Source organism: Pelophylax lessonae (assembly GCF_965119305.1).
Source record: "Pelophylax lessonae genome assembly, chromosome: 11".
Classification (NCBI taxonomy): domain Eukaryota; kingdom Metazoa; phylum Chordata; class Amphibia; order Anura; family Ranidae; genus Pelophylax; species Pelophylax lessonae.
The window spans coordinates 32539942-32558366 of record NC_138778.1 but is presented as its reverse complement, the minus strand read 5'-3'; the positions used below and the strand labels follow the sequence as shown (position 1 = coordinate 32558366).

General features: G+C 44.0%; 1 protein-coding gene across 1 annotated transcript in view; it reads left to right on the top strand.

The window, feature by feature from the left end:
* The window catches only part of STXBP4 (syntaxin binding protein 4), a gene marked incomplete at its 5' end in the record, with an annotated part of 193418 nt that overhangs the window by 49396 nt on the left and 125597 nt on the right, over positions 1-18425 (top strand). The window contains 3 exons of the mRNA XM_082272758.1: positions 2544-2640; positions 5914-6026; positions 15492-15581. Coding sequence (XP_082128884.1) covers positions 2544-2640; positions 5914-6026; positions 15492-15581 — 300 coding nt within the window. The remainder of the gene's footprint in view (positions 1-2543; positions 2641-5913; positions 6027-15491; positions 15582-18425) is intronic.

Here is an 18425-nt window from a genome sequence, read left to right as displayed (position 1 = left end):
CTAATCTTAATGCATTCTATGCAATTAGATAAAAAAGCTTCTGTGTGCAGCAGCTCCCCTAATACTTACCTGAGCCCCATCTTGATCCAACGATGCTGCACAAGAGACTCGGCTGTCCGGGATTCTCCCCCCTGATTGGCTGAGACCCACAGCAGGCGCCATTGGCTCCCGCTGCTGTCAATTAACATTAGTAAGCCAATGAGGAGAGAGAGAGCGGTTGGGACCGAACTGCGGCTTTATGTCTGAATGGACACACGGAGCTGCGGCTTGACTTGGGTGCTCCCATAGCAAGCTGCTTGCTGTGGGGGCACTCAGCTGGAGGGAGGGACCAGGAACGGCAGCCAGGGACCTCGATAAGAGGAAGATTCGGGTTGCTCTGTGCAAAACCACTGTACAGGGCAGGTAAGTATAACATGTTTGTTATTGTTAAATAAAATAAAAAATAAAAAGAGATTTTAGTATCACTTAAATATCGTTTCCTATGGGACACAGTTACATCATTGCTTTTTTCATCCACTGCGCTTTTGGAAAGGGTCAGGGACTTTTTTAAATGCAAAACGGTGCTTTTTTTGTTTTTTTGTTCCAAAGACTTCAATGTAGAAGCCGCAGAAAAGCATGTATTGGGTTTTTGCCACGGTTTTGCTGCAATTTGAATCTTTTGATCTGACCAACAATTAATTGGCCAAAAAAAATAAGCATAAAAAACGTAAACTGTGGCAAATCACAGTAGAATCGCGAAAACGCAAAACACACAGCAAAATGCACTGTAGAAGGCACCAATCGCAAACTGCATAGATGTGAATTGAGCCGAAAAAGACTCTTCTTCCCTACTGCACATTCCTATTTCGTGTTGAGGTTACCCATCACAAGAACAAAACTTTGGGAATCTGTGGGGGTGGGACTTGGCAGCAATAGACACCTATCTTCTTTAAACAGTAGGGACTTCTGTGTTTACAAGGACAGCTTTCCTCTCAGCGGCTCTCACAGAGTCCCATCTTCCCTTCACTTACAGCAGGGATACGGGAGATGCAGGGGCAATTTGGGATGGGGAATCACATGTTAAACTGCACTGTGATGCCCATCTGTGGCTGGGTGCACAGATGCTGACCAATGATCTCCTTATAAGTTAGAGAAAGGCGGGAGGTACAAGAGGTGGGCCTAGTAGGCGATATGTGAAAGGGGGGGTTGGAGAGATGAAGGCTATGTGAAGGGGGGGGGGGGGGTGGAGAGATGAAGGCTATTGAGGAATGTGTGTGTAGAGGTGGGGATGCGGGAGAGTGGTCCAGAGGTCAGAGCCGAGGAAGTGAGATATGGACGGACTGTGAAAAATAGCTGAACCCTGCACACTGTGTAAAGCACGACTCTAAACCCTGCACTCTTTATGTAGGGCACTCCTCAACCCTGAATGTACACAGCACACCCCTGAACCCTGCACTATGTACGTAGCGCACCCCTGAACTCTGCACCTTGTGCATAAGGCGCCCCTGAAACTGCACTCTGTACATAGTGCACCCCTGAACTCTACACCCTGTACGTAGAGTATCCCTGAAGTCCGCACATAATGCACTCCTGGTCTTTACTGCCCCTTTAAGATCTTTTACTGTTATTACAATTTGGCCATACCCACTGTTCGATGCGGTTCGGCAGCGGTGTGTGGTTGAGTTCCTGCACCTATTCTCTGAGAAAAGAAACACCCTGCATAAATTTATATAATTTTACAGATACAACCAGCCCTTTGAGGGCAACTGTAATGCTGATGTGGCCACAATAAAATTGATTTTGACACCCCTGATCTATGGTCAAAATTGCTTCTCGTCCCCTTCTTATGTCTGATCAAGCAACAACTAAACCTGCTGACTGTGTCTGAATGCTTTGTGTACCCAGCTAAACTCATAAATATAGTAAACATCTACAATTGTTCACTTTTATCTGAAATTCCTATAAAATAACAGTGCACTTCTGGTATGTGAGTTTGCCTGGACACTTTTATGTACTCCTGTGCTTAGTCTCATAGCTGTATATCTACAATGTGAAATCAAAAGGCATGGCTGCCTCCTACTGTGAGCCCCAGACATGAGGAAGCAAAGCCCTGCCCCTACCAGGATGGGCGCCTTCATACATTGACACAATTCAGAATATGGCAAGTCAGTAATGAAGAAAGATCAGCTACAGGATGAGCGCAAGCAATACTGTTGACTAGTGCTTTGCCCCCTGTCTGCTTTTTTTGGACATCGCTTCAGTATTAATTTTATATTTAATGGAAAGACCATGCTTGAAGTAGCTCTAGTTGGAGCTTACACAGAGCTGAAAACTCTTCCTGCCAGGCCAGTGGCTAAGTACCAGCGCAGTAAGTTGCATGTGCCTCCATGCCTGAAAGTACCAGATAATATTTTCACTTCCTGTGGCTATGAACAGAACAAGGGGGAGCAAAGGCAAGATATGTGCCCGGATGTTAAAGCAAACCTGTTGCATGGATCTGTATGGGCATGACACAGTTCTGAGTTGACAAAATTAAACAACATTTTATTGGTGTGTTTTCGCAGGCATTACATTTTCTTGGCATAAGCCCAACAGAAGAACAGAAACGTTTATTAAGATCCCGTATACATATGGATGCCAGTGGAACAGTGTCGTATGGAGGTGATTTATGAATAATAATGACATTATCGTTTGGTGGTTTCTTTTTCTTGTTGTACCAAACAGCTGTTTTAGGCCTCTTGCACATAGACACTTAAAAACACCATTTTTTTTTTTTAAATCCAGCCTATTGTTTCTTATGGGCCTGTACACAAAGGCGCAAAACTTGCACTGTGTATAGATCAGTAAAAAGAAAATCTGGGTTGATGGACAGTATTTTACACGCGTATGATAGAACCCAAGAGAAGCTAGAATCATTTTCACAAACATGTATGCATATGCACAGTTTTAATACAGCCCAATCTCGCATTTTTACATGTGTGCAATTTCCCCTAAAAATGTTGTTCTGGGCAAAACTTTTTTTTTTTTTTTAGTTTTGGATGACATATGGCAGGGTTAGAACCTATCTACATATTTATTGCTGTCTTCTGGGGAAATTTACACCATTTATCCTGGTCACCATTGTCACCAAGACAGAAGTTAATATGATATCCAAAATTGTCACAGCTGTCCTGTCTGCACTAACTGCATCCTGGAGTCCTTAGTGTCCAAAGTTGATATGGTCCTACACAAACGGGCTAGCAAAAAGCGTCCCCCCCCTCCTTCACCTACCTCCTCTGTCTTCTCAGATTCTGACAAACGAGTTTTTGGTAAGTGCATATCACAATTCTAAGTGGTCGTCAGCGCCAGAAACGCAAGATGTACCGTCCTCAGTAGCTTGCAATGACTTATGCGTTTCGAGGCTTAGCCTCTTCCTCAGAGGGTAGGCTCTGAGGAAGAGGCTAAGCCTCGAAAAGCGTAAGCCATTTCAAGCTACTGAGGACGGTACATCTTCTGTTTTTGACGCTGATGGCAACTCAATATTGTGATGTGCACTTACCAAGAACTCATTTTTAAGTATTTTTATTTCTGTATTTAATAAAGCCTTTTTTGGGGGATGATGCACTAGGCCGGTGCGCCCTTGTGTTTGTTTTTTTATTGCAGTGATCTTAGATCACCCTGGTCTTAAAGGGGCTGCAAGGCTGAAGCATTTAGGAGTAGCCAAGTGTACAGTCGCTGGTAGCCGCATGTGTGTGGCTGAAGCTGGTCAGAAGGTCACTTCCCTGAGCGCAGGAGATAGGTGCATTGCACCTTTTTTTTTGTTTGGTCCTCAGAGTCTGGTCTGGCCGCTGCGGACGCAAGTCACCCTGCTGGGTCTGTGTCCTCACAGCCTGAGTGCTCTGATAGTGAGGATGATTCCTCCCCCACTATAGTTGAAGGTGCTGGTGGATGCACTGATTGTATCGTGAAACATTAAAATTGGATGATGCCGCTGCATCGGAGGCGCCGGTCTCTTTTGGTACCCGCAGATCCTTTCAAAGTGTTAAAGGTTCCGCTCTTTTCCAACTATTTTGACAGAATTGTCGCTAATCAGTTGGGTCACCCAAAACGCAATATGGCGGTGCCTAAGTGTTTTGCTAGACAGTATCCTTTGAGGATTCCCTGCTAAAAAAGTGGACGGTCCCACCTGTGGAGGATTCTCAAGTCTTCAGGCTGAATAAATCCACTTTAATTCCGGTGGAGGAGTCTCTGGCTTTTAAAGATCCCTTTGACAGGAGAGCTGAGGTTTTGACCCGCCACATGTTTACTATGGCCGGTTCGATCCTTAGGCCGGTATTTACCATTACCTTGGTGTCCCAGACTCTGATGGAGTGGGCAAAACTTTTGCGCCAGGACATGGAGGGGGAACCGCTTCCTCCTGCTTTTGCAGAGCTGGGGGACCAGTTGGTCCAGGGGCTGCAGTTTATCTGCGATGCCTCTCTGGAGAGGGCTCCCTTAGTCTCTAGGGTGTGCATGACAGCGGTGACCCTACGGCGCATGATATGGCTTAAATGCTGGTCTGCGGACCAGACATCCAAGAAGGCCCTATCTGATCTTCCCTTTGCGGGGGATCGGTTGTTCGGCTCTTCCCTGGATGACATCATTAAGGGTCTTACAGAGGAAAAGAGTACTGTTCTTCCACAGGCTGCCAAGGGCAAGGACTCTCGTCGCAGATGCGGGCCCTTTTTATCGGCTCATAAGCGGCCCTTTAGTTCCTCAGGTTCTCAAGACAAGGGATCGAAGTCTTTTAGGACCTCTTCTGGTGGTTCCAAGAGGACCTGGTCTGGTAACCCGAAAGCTGGTTCTTCCAGACCTGCAGACAAGACCTCTCCTGCCTGAAGAGGCGTCCTCACCTGTATCTGGGGTGGGGAGGCTTCTTTGCTTCTTTCCAGACCCGTGGACCTCCCTGATTCAAGACAAGTGGGTCCACGAGTTGATTCGGTCCAGCTACAAGATCGAGTTTTGATCTTACCCTCCAGAGTGGTTCTTTCCTTCCAACCTGTGTTTGTCCTTAGACCACTTGCGGGGTCTTTTCAGGGTGGTGCAGGACTTGGCAGACAGGCAGACCGCCGTTCAGTCATTCTCCTGAACGATCGTGGGTGGACAGCGGCATTGTGGCCGCCAGACCTGCTGATTGGCTCCCGCTGTGTCCATTCACAGTGGGAGCCCGCCTCCGGCGGCGTGCGCGCCCCTAGAGCCCTTTTACAAAATCACGTACGGGTATGGGAATTTGTGCTTAAGGGCCGCCCTGCCCCAGTAAATGTACGTGGGGCGGTCCTTAAGTGGTTAACTGGGAGTCAGACATAAAGCTATATGAAGAATAGAGGGGGATATAAATCTTTTATAATAAAGTAGTACTAAAGGCTGAGACTGTTTTTGCATAATAATTTTTAATATAATGCACAATACTATAATATAATAATAATTTAATTGTATTTCATTTAATTACCTCCAGTCTATAATCATCCAGCTTCTTTGGGTTCAGATGTGGATCTTCCCTGCACAGAGCCCTTAAAGAAATTGTAAATGTTAGATTTTTATTTAACAACAAACATGTCATACTTACCTGCTCCATGCAATGGTTTTGCACAGAGCAGCCCTAATCCTCCTCTTCTAGTGTACAGTACAGGACATAGGTCCCTCCTCTCTGCCTTCTGTCTTTCCTTATTGATTGCTACAAAACACCATGGAGTTGGTGGGGTTATATGAGGGTGCACTGAGGATATTCCCAGCAAGGATTTTGCCAGTGTCCAATCAATACCGTGCTCCAAGATCTAGAATTTACAGGTACAAATTACAGGTTCTTACAAGTAAAAATTCCCATTTTTTTAAAATTGAAGTTCAGCTTTAATATTCCTGGCTTTTTGAAGTTGGAACCTTAAATTAATAACTACCATTTTATTTTACTCTTTTTAGACTTTGTTCGGGTAAGCAAAGAGATGTTTAACCTTCAGCTAGAGGACAAAGACTTGGAGCACCTATTGAAAATGAACGAAGGCACACATTTATTGGACCTAGTCACAAATCAGGTGAAGTTCCTCTGTCATACACTCATCTCAACAAATTATCTTGAACCCCATTGGGCCTAATTTATTTAACCTCCCTGGGGGTATTCCCGAGTGTGGCTCGGGGGTTAACTTTCAGTACCAAAAGCGGTAACCCCGAGCCACACTCGGGATTACCCCAGAATGTTACTCACCTTCCCTGCGATACCCCGCCGTCCTCCCCGGCATCCTCACACTCTCTCCCCGCTCTGTGCACGGCCAATTGCCGGCACTTTCCTTTCGGTTTCCTTCCAAAAGTTCAAAAGTGTAAAAACCCTAAATGACATGATACAAAGCTGTGATCCTAACGGGTTATACTGTATCATGCCATTTCACCACAGGATTGCACCTGGTGACTTTTCCAGTGCCCTGCCTGTGCTTTTCCAGTTCTTTGTTTCTGGAAAATTGAGAAAGACCATGGCGTCCAAAAAGCGTTCTTTTTGCGCAAAAGCGCTTTTAGACGAACTGGAAAACAGCGACAGCGAAACTGAGTTACTTGAAGGACTGAGGGATAGCGATGCGTGGGAAAATTCATCATCCGGTACGGAAAGTGACGACAGCGACGATTCTGATGTCTCTTTCTGGCACATCACTTGTGGAATTTGGGAAGTATATCACATGATTCTTCAGAATTTCCAACAGAGTGATGTGCCAGAAAGAGACCTCAGAATCGTCGCTGTCGTCACTTTCCGTACCTGATGACGAATTTTCCCACAAATCACTATCACTCAGTTCTTCAAGTAACTCAGTTTCACTGTCGCTGTTTTCCAGTTCGTCTAAAAGCGCTTTTGCGCAAAAAGAACGATTTTTGGATGCAATGGTCGTTCTCAATTTTCCAGGCACAAAGAACTGGAAAAGCACAGGCAGGGCACTGGAAAAGTCACCAGGTGTAATCCTGTGGTGAAATGGCATGATACAGTGTAAACCGTTAGGATCACAACTTTATATCATGTCATTTAGTGTATTTACATTTTTTAAATTGCTGCCGTTTCCACCCCCCTGCTCCGCAACGCTCGCAATAAAGGGAACTGGAAGACAGGTGCCCGCATCGGCCCAGGACGACGGGGGGAGGATGGCGGGGGATCGCAGGGGAAGGTGAGTTTTAAAATGTAAAACAAGAGATTTTCATGCAAAAGAATATATCGCTTTTAGCACAGAAATCTGGACATAATCAGACCGCCAGGGAGGTTAATAGTAAAATACATTTGATATAAAGTGGAGGTGTTTTTTGAGCCAGGATCTGTTGGTTGCTGGGGATTCTGATCTTGCAATATGTCTAAACCAGGACCTCTTTCTGGGTAAAAGTTTTTGTTAAAAGTTTTTAAACTAAATTGCGTTTCCTTATTATTCAACCGGAACAGACTGCTGCCCAACATGCAATCCCAACAAGCATTCTGAATATCTAAGTTCATGCTGTTTGCAAGCATATTTATCCATCTGTTTGTGTACCCTATTGCCTGACAAACAGGCAAGAGATCAGAACTAAACTAGTTTGTTTTAAAAAAAAATTGGAGCTTCTAAAAATGTTTTTGTGGGAACAAGCGTTTTTTAGTAAGTAGAAGACTCTTCTTAAATGTTTTACTTTTCAAGTGGAAGTAAAGTCATTTTTTAAAAAAAGTGCTGGCAGGTAGACTTTTTTTTTTTTTGACACAAGAAAATGCCTAAATCTCCTCTGTCATGAATATTTTTTCCTGACTATGATCACTTTTTTTTTTCTGTAGGCGCACAATGAGCAATGCATGCCCAGCTCATTGTACACACACACAATTACAGTATGTGGCATGACAGAGTAAAATCCCCTTTCACACAGGCGGGACCGATCGGGTCCACCTGTAATTTTTTTAGGCAGACCTGATCGGACCATCCATTGCCCTCTAAGGAGTGGTGGATGTCAACGGACATGTGTCATCTGATCAGATCCGGACATCTGATCCGATCCTGTCTGCTAAAAACAGACATCCGATCCTGTCTGCTAAAAACAGACGGCCCAATAAAAATTGGCACTACTATTTTCCCTGAAACGGGTCAGCACTACAGTGCTTTTGCCTCTTGAAGTATGGACTTGCAAGTTCAACCATTGTTTGTTTTTTTTTTTTTTTTTTTTTTCTTTTTTCTTTATGCTCTATTGCAGGGATATGCAAACTATGGCCCTCCAGATGTTACAGAAGTCCCAGGAGGCATAGAAAGACTCTAACAGCCACAAGCATGACACCCAGAGGCTAAGGCATGATGGGATTTGTAGTTTTGCAACAGCTGGAGGGCCACAGTTTGCATAGCCCGGATCTATTGTTTGGCAGCTGTTGTATGCACAGCTGGCTGCCAGTAAAAGCTTGTCTGCTTAAACCTTTTTTGGGCTTCAGTCTTAAAGCCTGGGTGCCCACAACAAATTTAGCAGAAAATTTTGCCTGGAGATGGGCTTTGTCTTGATGATAAGAATTATAATTATTATTTTACATACCTAAATAATTTTAAATGGTTATTTGAAGGATATAGAAAGCTTTTGCTTGGTATACAGTTTTATTAATACTATACTTTTCATATTTTTGTCCAATTGTTAAGTTTTTTTAGTTATTTTACACCAAAGCTTTTAATCGGTCAATGTAACTTTCTGAAACTGTGCTTCTGTGGACAAAGAGCGGCACAGTACCCTCTACAAGCTCACTGCATTTTTGGCATAATCAATAGGTATTTCTTTCTCATCTAATGAAGGGCACTGAAAGTCTAGAACCTTCAGGGTATACTACTGTCTACAGGAGGATTAGGTACTGCAAACAAACGATCAAACTGTCGGCCAGCTCAGTATACTTCTTATTACCAGCATGCCTCAGTTTCTCCATGGGACAAATCCTCTCCTTCCTGCAGCTGGCTTTGGAACATTTTTCCTGTGACTCTATGGGATCTAAATCTGGTTCTTTCTGCTACAGAAACATTTGACCCCATTAAAGACATTCTTCTCTACCTGCTGTCACCCACATGGTGGTAGTATTTCTCGCAGCCTCCCCTCCTATGAGGCGAGTGTCTGAACTGGTGGCCTTAACCTGCAAGAATCTTCTTCTTCTAGAACTGTATTCTTCTGTCCATCTGTCTGACTCCAGTTCACCAAAAAAAAAATTACCACCTTTGGTTGGATGTGGATGCGGTTCGAGCTGTGAGAGTCCATCTCTCAGCTGCTGCTTCCTTCAGAAAGTCTGATTGCCTTTCTCTCATCCCAGGTGGACCTCCTAAGGGTGCACTGAGTTTTCCTTACACCATCTTCAGGTGGCTCAGGCAGACCATCATCCAAGGATATGGTTTCAAGGATTGGGTTCCACACTTTGCTTGATCTAGAAGTGGTTTTAAGCATCAAGTAACTCTTTCCAGGATTTTTAAGGCTGCCCCCTTGTTGTCTGTATACACATTCTGCCAGGTGGATGTTGCAGCCCCATATGATGCCAACTTTGGATGTCAGGAGGCTCTTTAGGGTGCAGGCAGTCCCCAGACCTTTTAGCATTTGTTTGCTGTGTTGCCCACCCTTCAGTTGGACTGATTTTGGATGTCCTAAATATTAAGGACTTATTGTGTCCCTCAATGGATGAGAATAGGAAAATAGGATTTCTGTACTCCCTTGGAGTAGGACACTTTTCCGAAAGTCGATTGAGGAACACAGATTCCATCTCTCTGTGTTTGATTATGGTCTTGGTATAGCTTTGCTGCAAAATTTAGACATGCTGCTAGTGGGAAGATTTATCCTTGGATGGCCTACAGCTTTTGTCTGCCAGTGTCCAATCCCTCTGTAGGTGGCAGTATAATAAAAATTGAGGACTCCCGGTGTCCCTCAATAGACTCCGAGATGAAGATTTATTTTTCTGTTAGAAGTGTGAGATCCCAGCGCTGCCTGTGCTTTACTCAATATGTGTTATAACCAAACAATCCAAGAAAAATGCAAGATAGTGTAAATAAGTGTGAACATCCAATTCTATGAAATTTTGGGTGATGGTGTATATCCTCAACTTTACCTACTATGGGTATGGTTCAATTTCATATATGAAAACTGTTTAACAGTGCTGATAATACCTCCATAAACAAAGAAATCACAATAGTATGAATATAAAATAGGTTCATAAAGTGCTGTATATCTTCTGTGCCAATGTATGTTTAAAAGTGCAATAACGTGTAATGCAATGGTGAAGGTGCTGTGGTTTCCTTCCTCTTGTGCCCTCACTCACTGACTCCCATAAAGAATATCGCCTGTAGTAAGAATCCTAGGGGTTTCTGTCAGATGGTTTCTTAGCTGTTCCTCGTATCTTCCTCCTTTTTATTGCATGGATTGCACTTTTAAACTAACCTGGGCACAGAAGATATACAACACTTTATGAACCTATTTTATATTCATACTATTTTGATTTCTTTGTTTATGGAGGTATTATCAGCACTGTTAAACAGTTTTTCATTTATGAAATTGAACCATACCCATAGCAGGTAAAGTTGGGGATATACAGCATCCCCCAAAATTTCATAGAATTGGATGTTTACACTTATATACTGTATATCTTGAGTTTTTCTTGGATTGTTTGGTTATAACACATATTAAGTAGTGGTGCACTGAAATTTCGGCAACCCGAAAATTTCAGCCAAAAATGGGCCTATCCCATTTCGGCCGAAAACCGGTCAAAGATACCAAAAATTAATGGCCGCCATGAGGAAGGGGGGCGCAGCGCAGGTGAAGCGATCCGCTAATAGCTGTAAGGAAGTGAGCCGTTCACTTCCCTGTCAGGCGGGCATCTCCGCTTTGTTCCTCCACCGGGCATCGGGCTGTGTAGTCTGACCTACACTGGTTGCTAGGATGGCCAGATGACTGGCGTCTAGCAACCAGTGATGGCCTGAAGAGAGGACCCAGAATACAGAGCGGAGGAGGATCTTCCTCGTCCTCCTCCGCGCCTATGCGAGAATGGCTCCACCCACCTTCTCCCTTCATGTGCTCTGTGCTGCGGAAGGTAGAAAGTAAGCTGTCTGACTGCTGCTTTTTCTCTCTCTCTCTCTCCACTGCGGAAGGTAAGCTGGCTGACTGCTTCTCTCTCTTCTTCTTTCTCTCTCTCTCTCTCTCTCTCTCTCTCTCTCTCTCTCTCTCTCTCTCCCCCTCTCTCTCTCTCTCTCTCTCTCTCTCTCTCCCCCTCTCTCTCTCTCTCTCCCCCCCCTTCCCCCCCCCTCTCTCCCTCTCTCTCCCCTCTCTCTCCCTCCCCCTCCCCTCCCCTAAATCCTCACATAGAAACCAAGTGCTCTACTGTGATATACAATAAATAATGAATACATAATTGATAGTGATAACAATCATTCCATAATCAGTATATTAGAAACCAAGTGCAAAACATTAATATGTAATAAATTAGTTGCAAATATCATGTAAACTGCGCAAAAAAAGTGCTAATGTGCAAAATTGTGTGTTAACGTGCAAAAACACACAAAAAATGAAATGTCCTGAAAAAAAATAATATATATATATATATATATATAATATATCCACACAATAAACAGTCCAAATGTTGATCCCATGTGCAAATAAGAATAGCAGCCAATAGGTGTGACTTCAAGATGTGCATACAGTGATGGTGGCACCCTCCAAACACCGCAGGTGGTCTCAGAGGTTATTAACCAGATAAGAGGGAACTCCTAATTGTGTAGTAGGATTCAAAAATCCAAATTTATTGAAGAGATTACAAATATTGCAAATACAAAAAACATTCAAGTGGACAGACCCGCTATGCTTCCCGTAATCAGCTAATCAGCTGGGCTCCCCTGCAGTCGCTCAGGCTGCCGGAAGTGTACCGAGCGGCGTGCATTGCCATCATTAACTCTTTGGGGGGGGGGGGGGGGTAATGTATTGCCACTGGTCACTGATGCATTAGTGACCGACCAGTGGCAGTTAATTAACCCCTTTGTGCTGCATTAGCGAAACCAGTATCAGTGCAACCAGTGTTAATTAACACTGACACTGGTGTGCCACTAATGCAGCACAAAGGGGTTAATTAACAGTCACTGGTCGGTCACTAATGCATCAGTGACCAGTGGCAATACATTAACCCCCTCATGCTGCATAATACAAATAGCATTGACAATTAAATTAACCACTTGCCAAAAAAAGTCATTTTCGGTTTTGGTTTTCGGCCAAGGGCATCCTGAATTTTCGGTTTCTGTTTCGGCCCAGAATTTTCATTTCGGTGCATCCCTAATATTGAGTAGAGCACATGACAGCACTGGAATCTCACACTTTTTTCAATTTTCAAAGGACACCACACCTTTCACCTGGCAGCAGTCTGATTACAAATGTAACCCTTAGCACAGAGCGGGTGAACACTCACATTATTAATTTATTTTTCTGTACTTGCTGAAAGTTTTCGGAGAAATGAAAATTAATGAAGCCACCACTTCTAAGGACATCCACGTAAAACGATTTAATCTGTTTCATATGATATTACTTTGTTAACCAAGCCAAAGGGAACATGTATAAAATAATGTTAATTTGCATTCCAAAATATAAAACGAGCTTCTGTTTTTCAACTTTAGACTTTTAAACTGTTGTTTTTCCTTCTTGCGTTTCCTGTCGATGTATTCCTTTCCTTCCTCTTTATGTGACCACAGAGGATGTTGTCTGTGTCTCTCTATGATTGTAGAAGGTAGGCATTGGTGCAAATGCCAAGCAAATTCGGTTCCATGTTGTTCCGTGACTCTGCATGCATTGTTAACTGGAGCATGTTAAATAGAGCTAAGGCCACCTTGCATGTAAGCTGGTCAATTAAGACAACTTCAATCTCAGAAAAACAGCAGCTGCTTTTGTGGAAAACAGGCACTTAAAGAGGTTGTAAACCCCCCTTAATGACTTTTGCCTATAGGTAAGCTTATTATAAGGGTTACCTATAGGTGCTGTAAATATCTCATAAACTTGCACCGTTTAGGAGATATTTACATTGCATGCAGCTGCTGGTGCCGTTCCTTCAGAGCCCCGTGCCGTGACCGTCGGCTACCGCGCGCATGCGCGGGAGTGACGTAATCGCGGGTCCAGCCAATCAGATGGCCAGATGCTGCGAACCCGGAAGAAGGGTGACAGAAAATGTCACCCACGAGAGAGGTGAGTGGTCGGCGCCTCGGGGCTTCGTTCTTAGGTAAGTATTTCATAATGTGTTTGTCTTTCAGGTTTTTATTTATTTTTTTTAAATTCGGAGGTTTACAACCTCTTTAAAAAAAACGAGGGCTTCGTTGGTTAAATGCTGGAGAGGTTGAACTTTCCTCTCGATTTCTTGGTTTGCACACCTGCTGTGCCTATTATGAGGGGTTTTAAAGGGATATTAAAGTCAAGTTTGATTGTTTTTTTAAATAACAAACATGTTATACTTACCTGCTCTGTGCAGTGGTTTTGCACAGAGCAGCCCTGGTCCTCCACCTGCGCTCCTGGCTCCACCCTCTGCCAAATGCCCACATAGTAAACAGCTTGCTGTGGGGGCACCCGAGCAGGCTTGATCCAGGACAATGTCCTGTGTGTCCATTCAGACAAAGAGCTGTGCCTCGGCCCAGCTCCCCTCTCTCTCCTCAATGGCTCCCGCGGCTGCCTCAGCCGATGAGAAGAGAGAGTCCACTGAGAGCCGAGACTTTTGTGCATATCGCTGGATTGCAATGGGGCTCAGGTAAGTATAAGGGGGGGGGGTTGCTGCACACGGAAAGTTTTTATTTTCATGCATGAAGGTTAAAAACCTTGAGCCTTTAGAATTACTTTAATTATTTTATATAATGCAGAATATAACAGGAGCAGCTGGAACACACAGTGGTGGGCGAGAGCACCAAACACTCCCAAGTGGACTAAAACACAGCCAAGAAATATGGCAGGGAGATTCAAGTGTTGGACTATCCAAGACAAAAGAAGCTAGGTGCTGTTTCAAAGCAGCACCTACTTAAAAAAAAAAAAAAAAAGCTTTTTAGGTTATACTGACCTTATTTAAGCAAAAAAAAAAAAAAAGAGAGAATTATTTTTTTTTTAACTCAAGGCCTTGGGAGCTCATTTTAACCAACCATTTAAAAAAAAAACAAATTTGAGTTGTTTGCTGAATTCATTCCTTATTATTCAGTTGCTCATTATATATTGCCCCAAAGCATGGCTCCTGGGATTGCTGGGGAAATAGCCTGACTATATCAGATATTTGTCACATATCTGAAAAGGGAGGAGAATGTCTGACTCTTGGCAGATTGATTGATTTAATTTTTTGTACTAAATAACTTTCAAGAATGCCCCAGAACATGTGAAGAATATAGGTAAGGGCTCTTTCACACGGGCGGTCCGATCAGATCCACCTGTCAGTTTTTTAGGCGGATCTGATCGGATGCCCCATTCAGCCCTATGGAGCAGCGGATGTCAGCGGTGACATGTCCGCTGACACCCGCTGCCATCCGCATCCGATCCTGTCCGTGAAATCCGGACGGATGGAAACCCTATTTTCCATCCGTCCTGGGAATCGGATGGGATGGGATCGGATGAGTGCGGTCCGCTCTCATCCGATTCCCCATAGAGAGCAGCGGGGGCTGTGACACCTCCCTCTCCGCACTGCAAGCGGAGACGGAGCTGTCATCTGCCCGGCTCAGCGGGGATCGCGGATCGATCCCCGCTGAGCAGCACGGATCCGCCTACGGAGGCGGACCGTGTGAAAGAGCCCTTAGATAGATAAAGCACATGATAAACCTCCAAGACTGTACTGACTCTTTCCAAGGGATACAACCTGTCATCCGTACCTAAAGCTCACTCTGCAACGTATAAGAATTATTCTATTTAGAATTTAACCTGTCACTAATTCCTAACCGTTTTTATTATTGTGTTGTTTGTATTTATAAAATTAATAAAAACATGAAAAATAGCATGCATTCCTGCATGAACATAATTTAAAGTAGAACTAGAGTCAATTTTTTTTTCTTTTTTAGTTTTGGATAAAATGGAGAGGGATTCGAATGCTTGTCAGTTTATATTGCTGTCTGTGTCCCAGTTAAGGAGATTCATCCTCTCTGTTTGTCCTGTTTACTATTATCGTTAAAAGTGAAAGTAAAAGAAGACCCAAATTTTGGGTTGTTCCCAGAAAAGTAATAAAGGGGTAATCTTCCAATGGGGATACTAGTTATGGTGACCTGGGGGTCCCCAAATAATTCCCCTAATTTGCAGGGATTTCCTCTCACTTCCTTTTAGGGTATGGGACAGGAAGTGAAGGGAAATCTCCGCAAGGGACACAGATGGCGAAAACAAATCTGACGGGTTATAACCTTCCTTTGCTCCATCCAAAATGAAAAAAGAAGTTTTGCCTATAGTTCTTCACATTTTGAGTGAATGGAAGTTAAGGTGATGTGAAGGGTCTGTAATAGTGGAATGCATATCAGATCCTAATCAACAACTTGGCTACAGTATGAGTTCTGTAATGCATCTGTAATGTTTTATTTGTGCAGATGCAGTCATGTGATCTCTCAGAAAAGGATGGTGTTAACAAACTGAAGAGAGAAAGAGATGAGGCACATGCCCAGTTAAAAATGTTGAAGGTAAGCAGGGAATATTATATATGCATTTAGCGTTTTTAGATGTGGTATTTTCCTATAAAAGCCTGCCTTGTGTGGACATCCAAAAATGCTGAAAATGCTGCTGGGGCTGCTATCTTGGATGAGATGTCATCAGCCCCAGCAGGCCTAAAGCTGCCACTCAAGTGACACTCTACAGTTTTGCCCTTTGCTTCTCCCCTGTCTACTTCAGAAAAGGTTATGTGAGGTGGAAGAGTTAGGCCAACACCTGGGAAGCAAGCTTTGTTGGTCTCAATTCCCTTCTCCCCTTTTGAGGCAGGATGAGGCATCAGAGGAAATTCCACAGGATGAGGAAGAGTTGGAAGCTGGGGAGCATCAGGAAACCTCTATGGATGGGTCCTTATCTCCGGGTCTAGCGCTATATCCTTCCTTGTGGATGTGATACACATCAACCTTAAGCTGCCGCTGCCAGAATCCTCACTGATTGTGAGTCCTGAAGGCCACCAAAAAAATCCCAAATCCTTCCCGGCGCACCCTTACATGCAGGAATTTATATATTATGGTTCGGCTCTACTGGAGAAGGTGTTTTTTCTGCTGAAGTGGTATGCTCATTAGTACAGCACAGAGGAGGATTTCTTCAAGAATTTGGGTTCTCTAGCTGTGGACCCAGTAATTTTCTACTTGAAAAAAAATCCTGATGGTCCCAGTCTTTTACCACTTTCTGCCCTGGCTATAACTGATAAACGGGTACAGTGCAGGCCTCCAGTCCTGGAAGGACGCCCCTGGGATGCACTTCGGGTGCACTCTGTGACCGCTGTGTGCCTTGGACACAGAACAGGGTAAAGGGCCAATCGCAGCGACTTTTTACCATGTGATCAGCTGTGTCCAATCTACAGCTGTCACAGTGTAAACAGACTTTGTGCAGGTTATCGACTCTCCTTTCCTCACACAGAGACAGCGTGTGAGGAAAGGGGAGCTGTTCTGTGACAGATGCACAGTGAGTACAGCATTTACACTAAGATTCCGTGGCCTCCTCATTGCAGCATCGTCAGTGCAGTTTATCAGTGCAGCCTCATCAGTGAAGAAGAAAAAAATGTTTATTTGCAAAATTTTATAACAGACGAAGAAAAACTTTTTTTTCCCCCCAAATTTTTTATTTTTTTTTTGTTTTTGTTTAGCAAAACAAATAAAAACCCAGTAGTGATTAGATATACTGTCAAAAGAAAGCTCTATCTGTCTCAAAAATTATAACAATTTAATTTGGGTACAGTGTTACGTGAGTAATTGTCATTCAAAATGTGACAGTACTGAAAGCTGAAAATTGGCCTGTGCAGAAATGGGGGGAAAGTGTCGGTATTGAGGTGATAAAGGACACCGCATATAAAAAGTTAAAGACTCTCTTTAGGAACTGCTTTTCTCTGATAGGAGTGCTCTGCAGTTTGCAGTGAAAGAAAGGCTACAAGTTGGAGTTTCTCTGTTATGTCCCTTCCATAAATTATGCACTCAAAAGTATCTTTGGATGCAAATAGGGATGCACCGAAATGAAATTCTTGGCCGAAGCCGAATAATAATAAAATGTTTGGCCGAAGGCCGAAGGCTGAATACCGAACGCGGTGTTTTGCATTTTTTCCATTTATTTTGCCAATTTTTTGTCCTCTCTCTTGTCCTCTCGTGTCTCTCTCTCTCTCTCTTGTCCTCTCACTCTCTCTCTCTCTTGTCCTCTCATGTCTCTCTCTCTCTCTCTCTCTCTCTTGTCCTCTCTCTCTCTCTCTCTCTTGTCCTCTCATGTCTCTCTCTCTCCCTAAATGTTACTATAGGGAATGGGATTCAGTGCACACTGCAGCCTTGTACCATAGGGTTAATGTTAGTGACACTGTAGGGATTGGGAAGGATGCTGGGAATGGAAATCAGGAAGCATGCAGGCAGCCTTGTAAATTTTAATTGCAGATACAGGGCACTGGGCAGGTCAGGGTTAATGTGGTAACATCAATTACTCAGTGACAGTCAGTCAGTGTCAGTGTGGACTCGATCAGATTATACAGTGACAGACAGTCTCTCATAGTGGTGGTAGTAGGAGGCTGGAGGTGGACTAGTAGTAGCCTGGAAAGGAGCACAGCCGCATACATACATTACTCACTCGTGCACTGCAGCCCGCCCCACACATTCAGTGAGTCTTACTCTCCTCCCTAGTTTTTTCAATGGCACATTCAGGAAGCCAATCACGCCGTGAGTAGCGGCACAGCGGAACCAATCAGGTGTGCAGGCACGCGTGATTGGCTCGCTGTGCAGCTAATCACGGCGTGATTGGCTTCCTGAATGTGCCATTGAAAAAACTAGGGAGGAGAGTAAGACTCACTGAATGTGTGGGGCGGGCTGCAGTGCAAGAGTGAGTAATGTATGTATGCTCACCGCTGAAGTGTCCCGGCTTCCCCTGCCTAACACGGAAGTCTGTGAGTCCTCCTGTCCTCCTCCGAGTACCTTCCCCCTGTAAATATCGTGACCTCGGCGATATGAATATTGCCTACGGGCACAGAACGATAGTCAATATCATATCGACTATCGTTCAGCCCTATTATTCGGCACAAAATTATTCGGCCTTTTGACTTATTCGGCCGAACACCGAAAGTGCTATTTTTTCTATTTTCGGCCGAATAATGTTCGGCCGCCGATTATTCGGTGCATCCCTAGATGCAAAGTAAAGAGCGGTTTTCTTTGCTGCTCTGGAAAGACTGCTTTTCCAAGGGGTCACTGCACCTATGTTGGCGGTGAGGTCCCACAGCTTTAACTCCAACCTTTTTTTCCAAAGCAAAGCTGATATGTCTGGCCTGTTCTGTGCTCTGCAAGTTCCTGAGGTTGGTGAATGGTTCT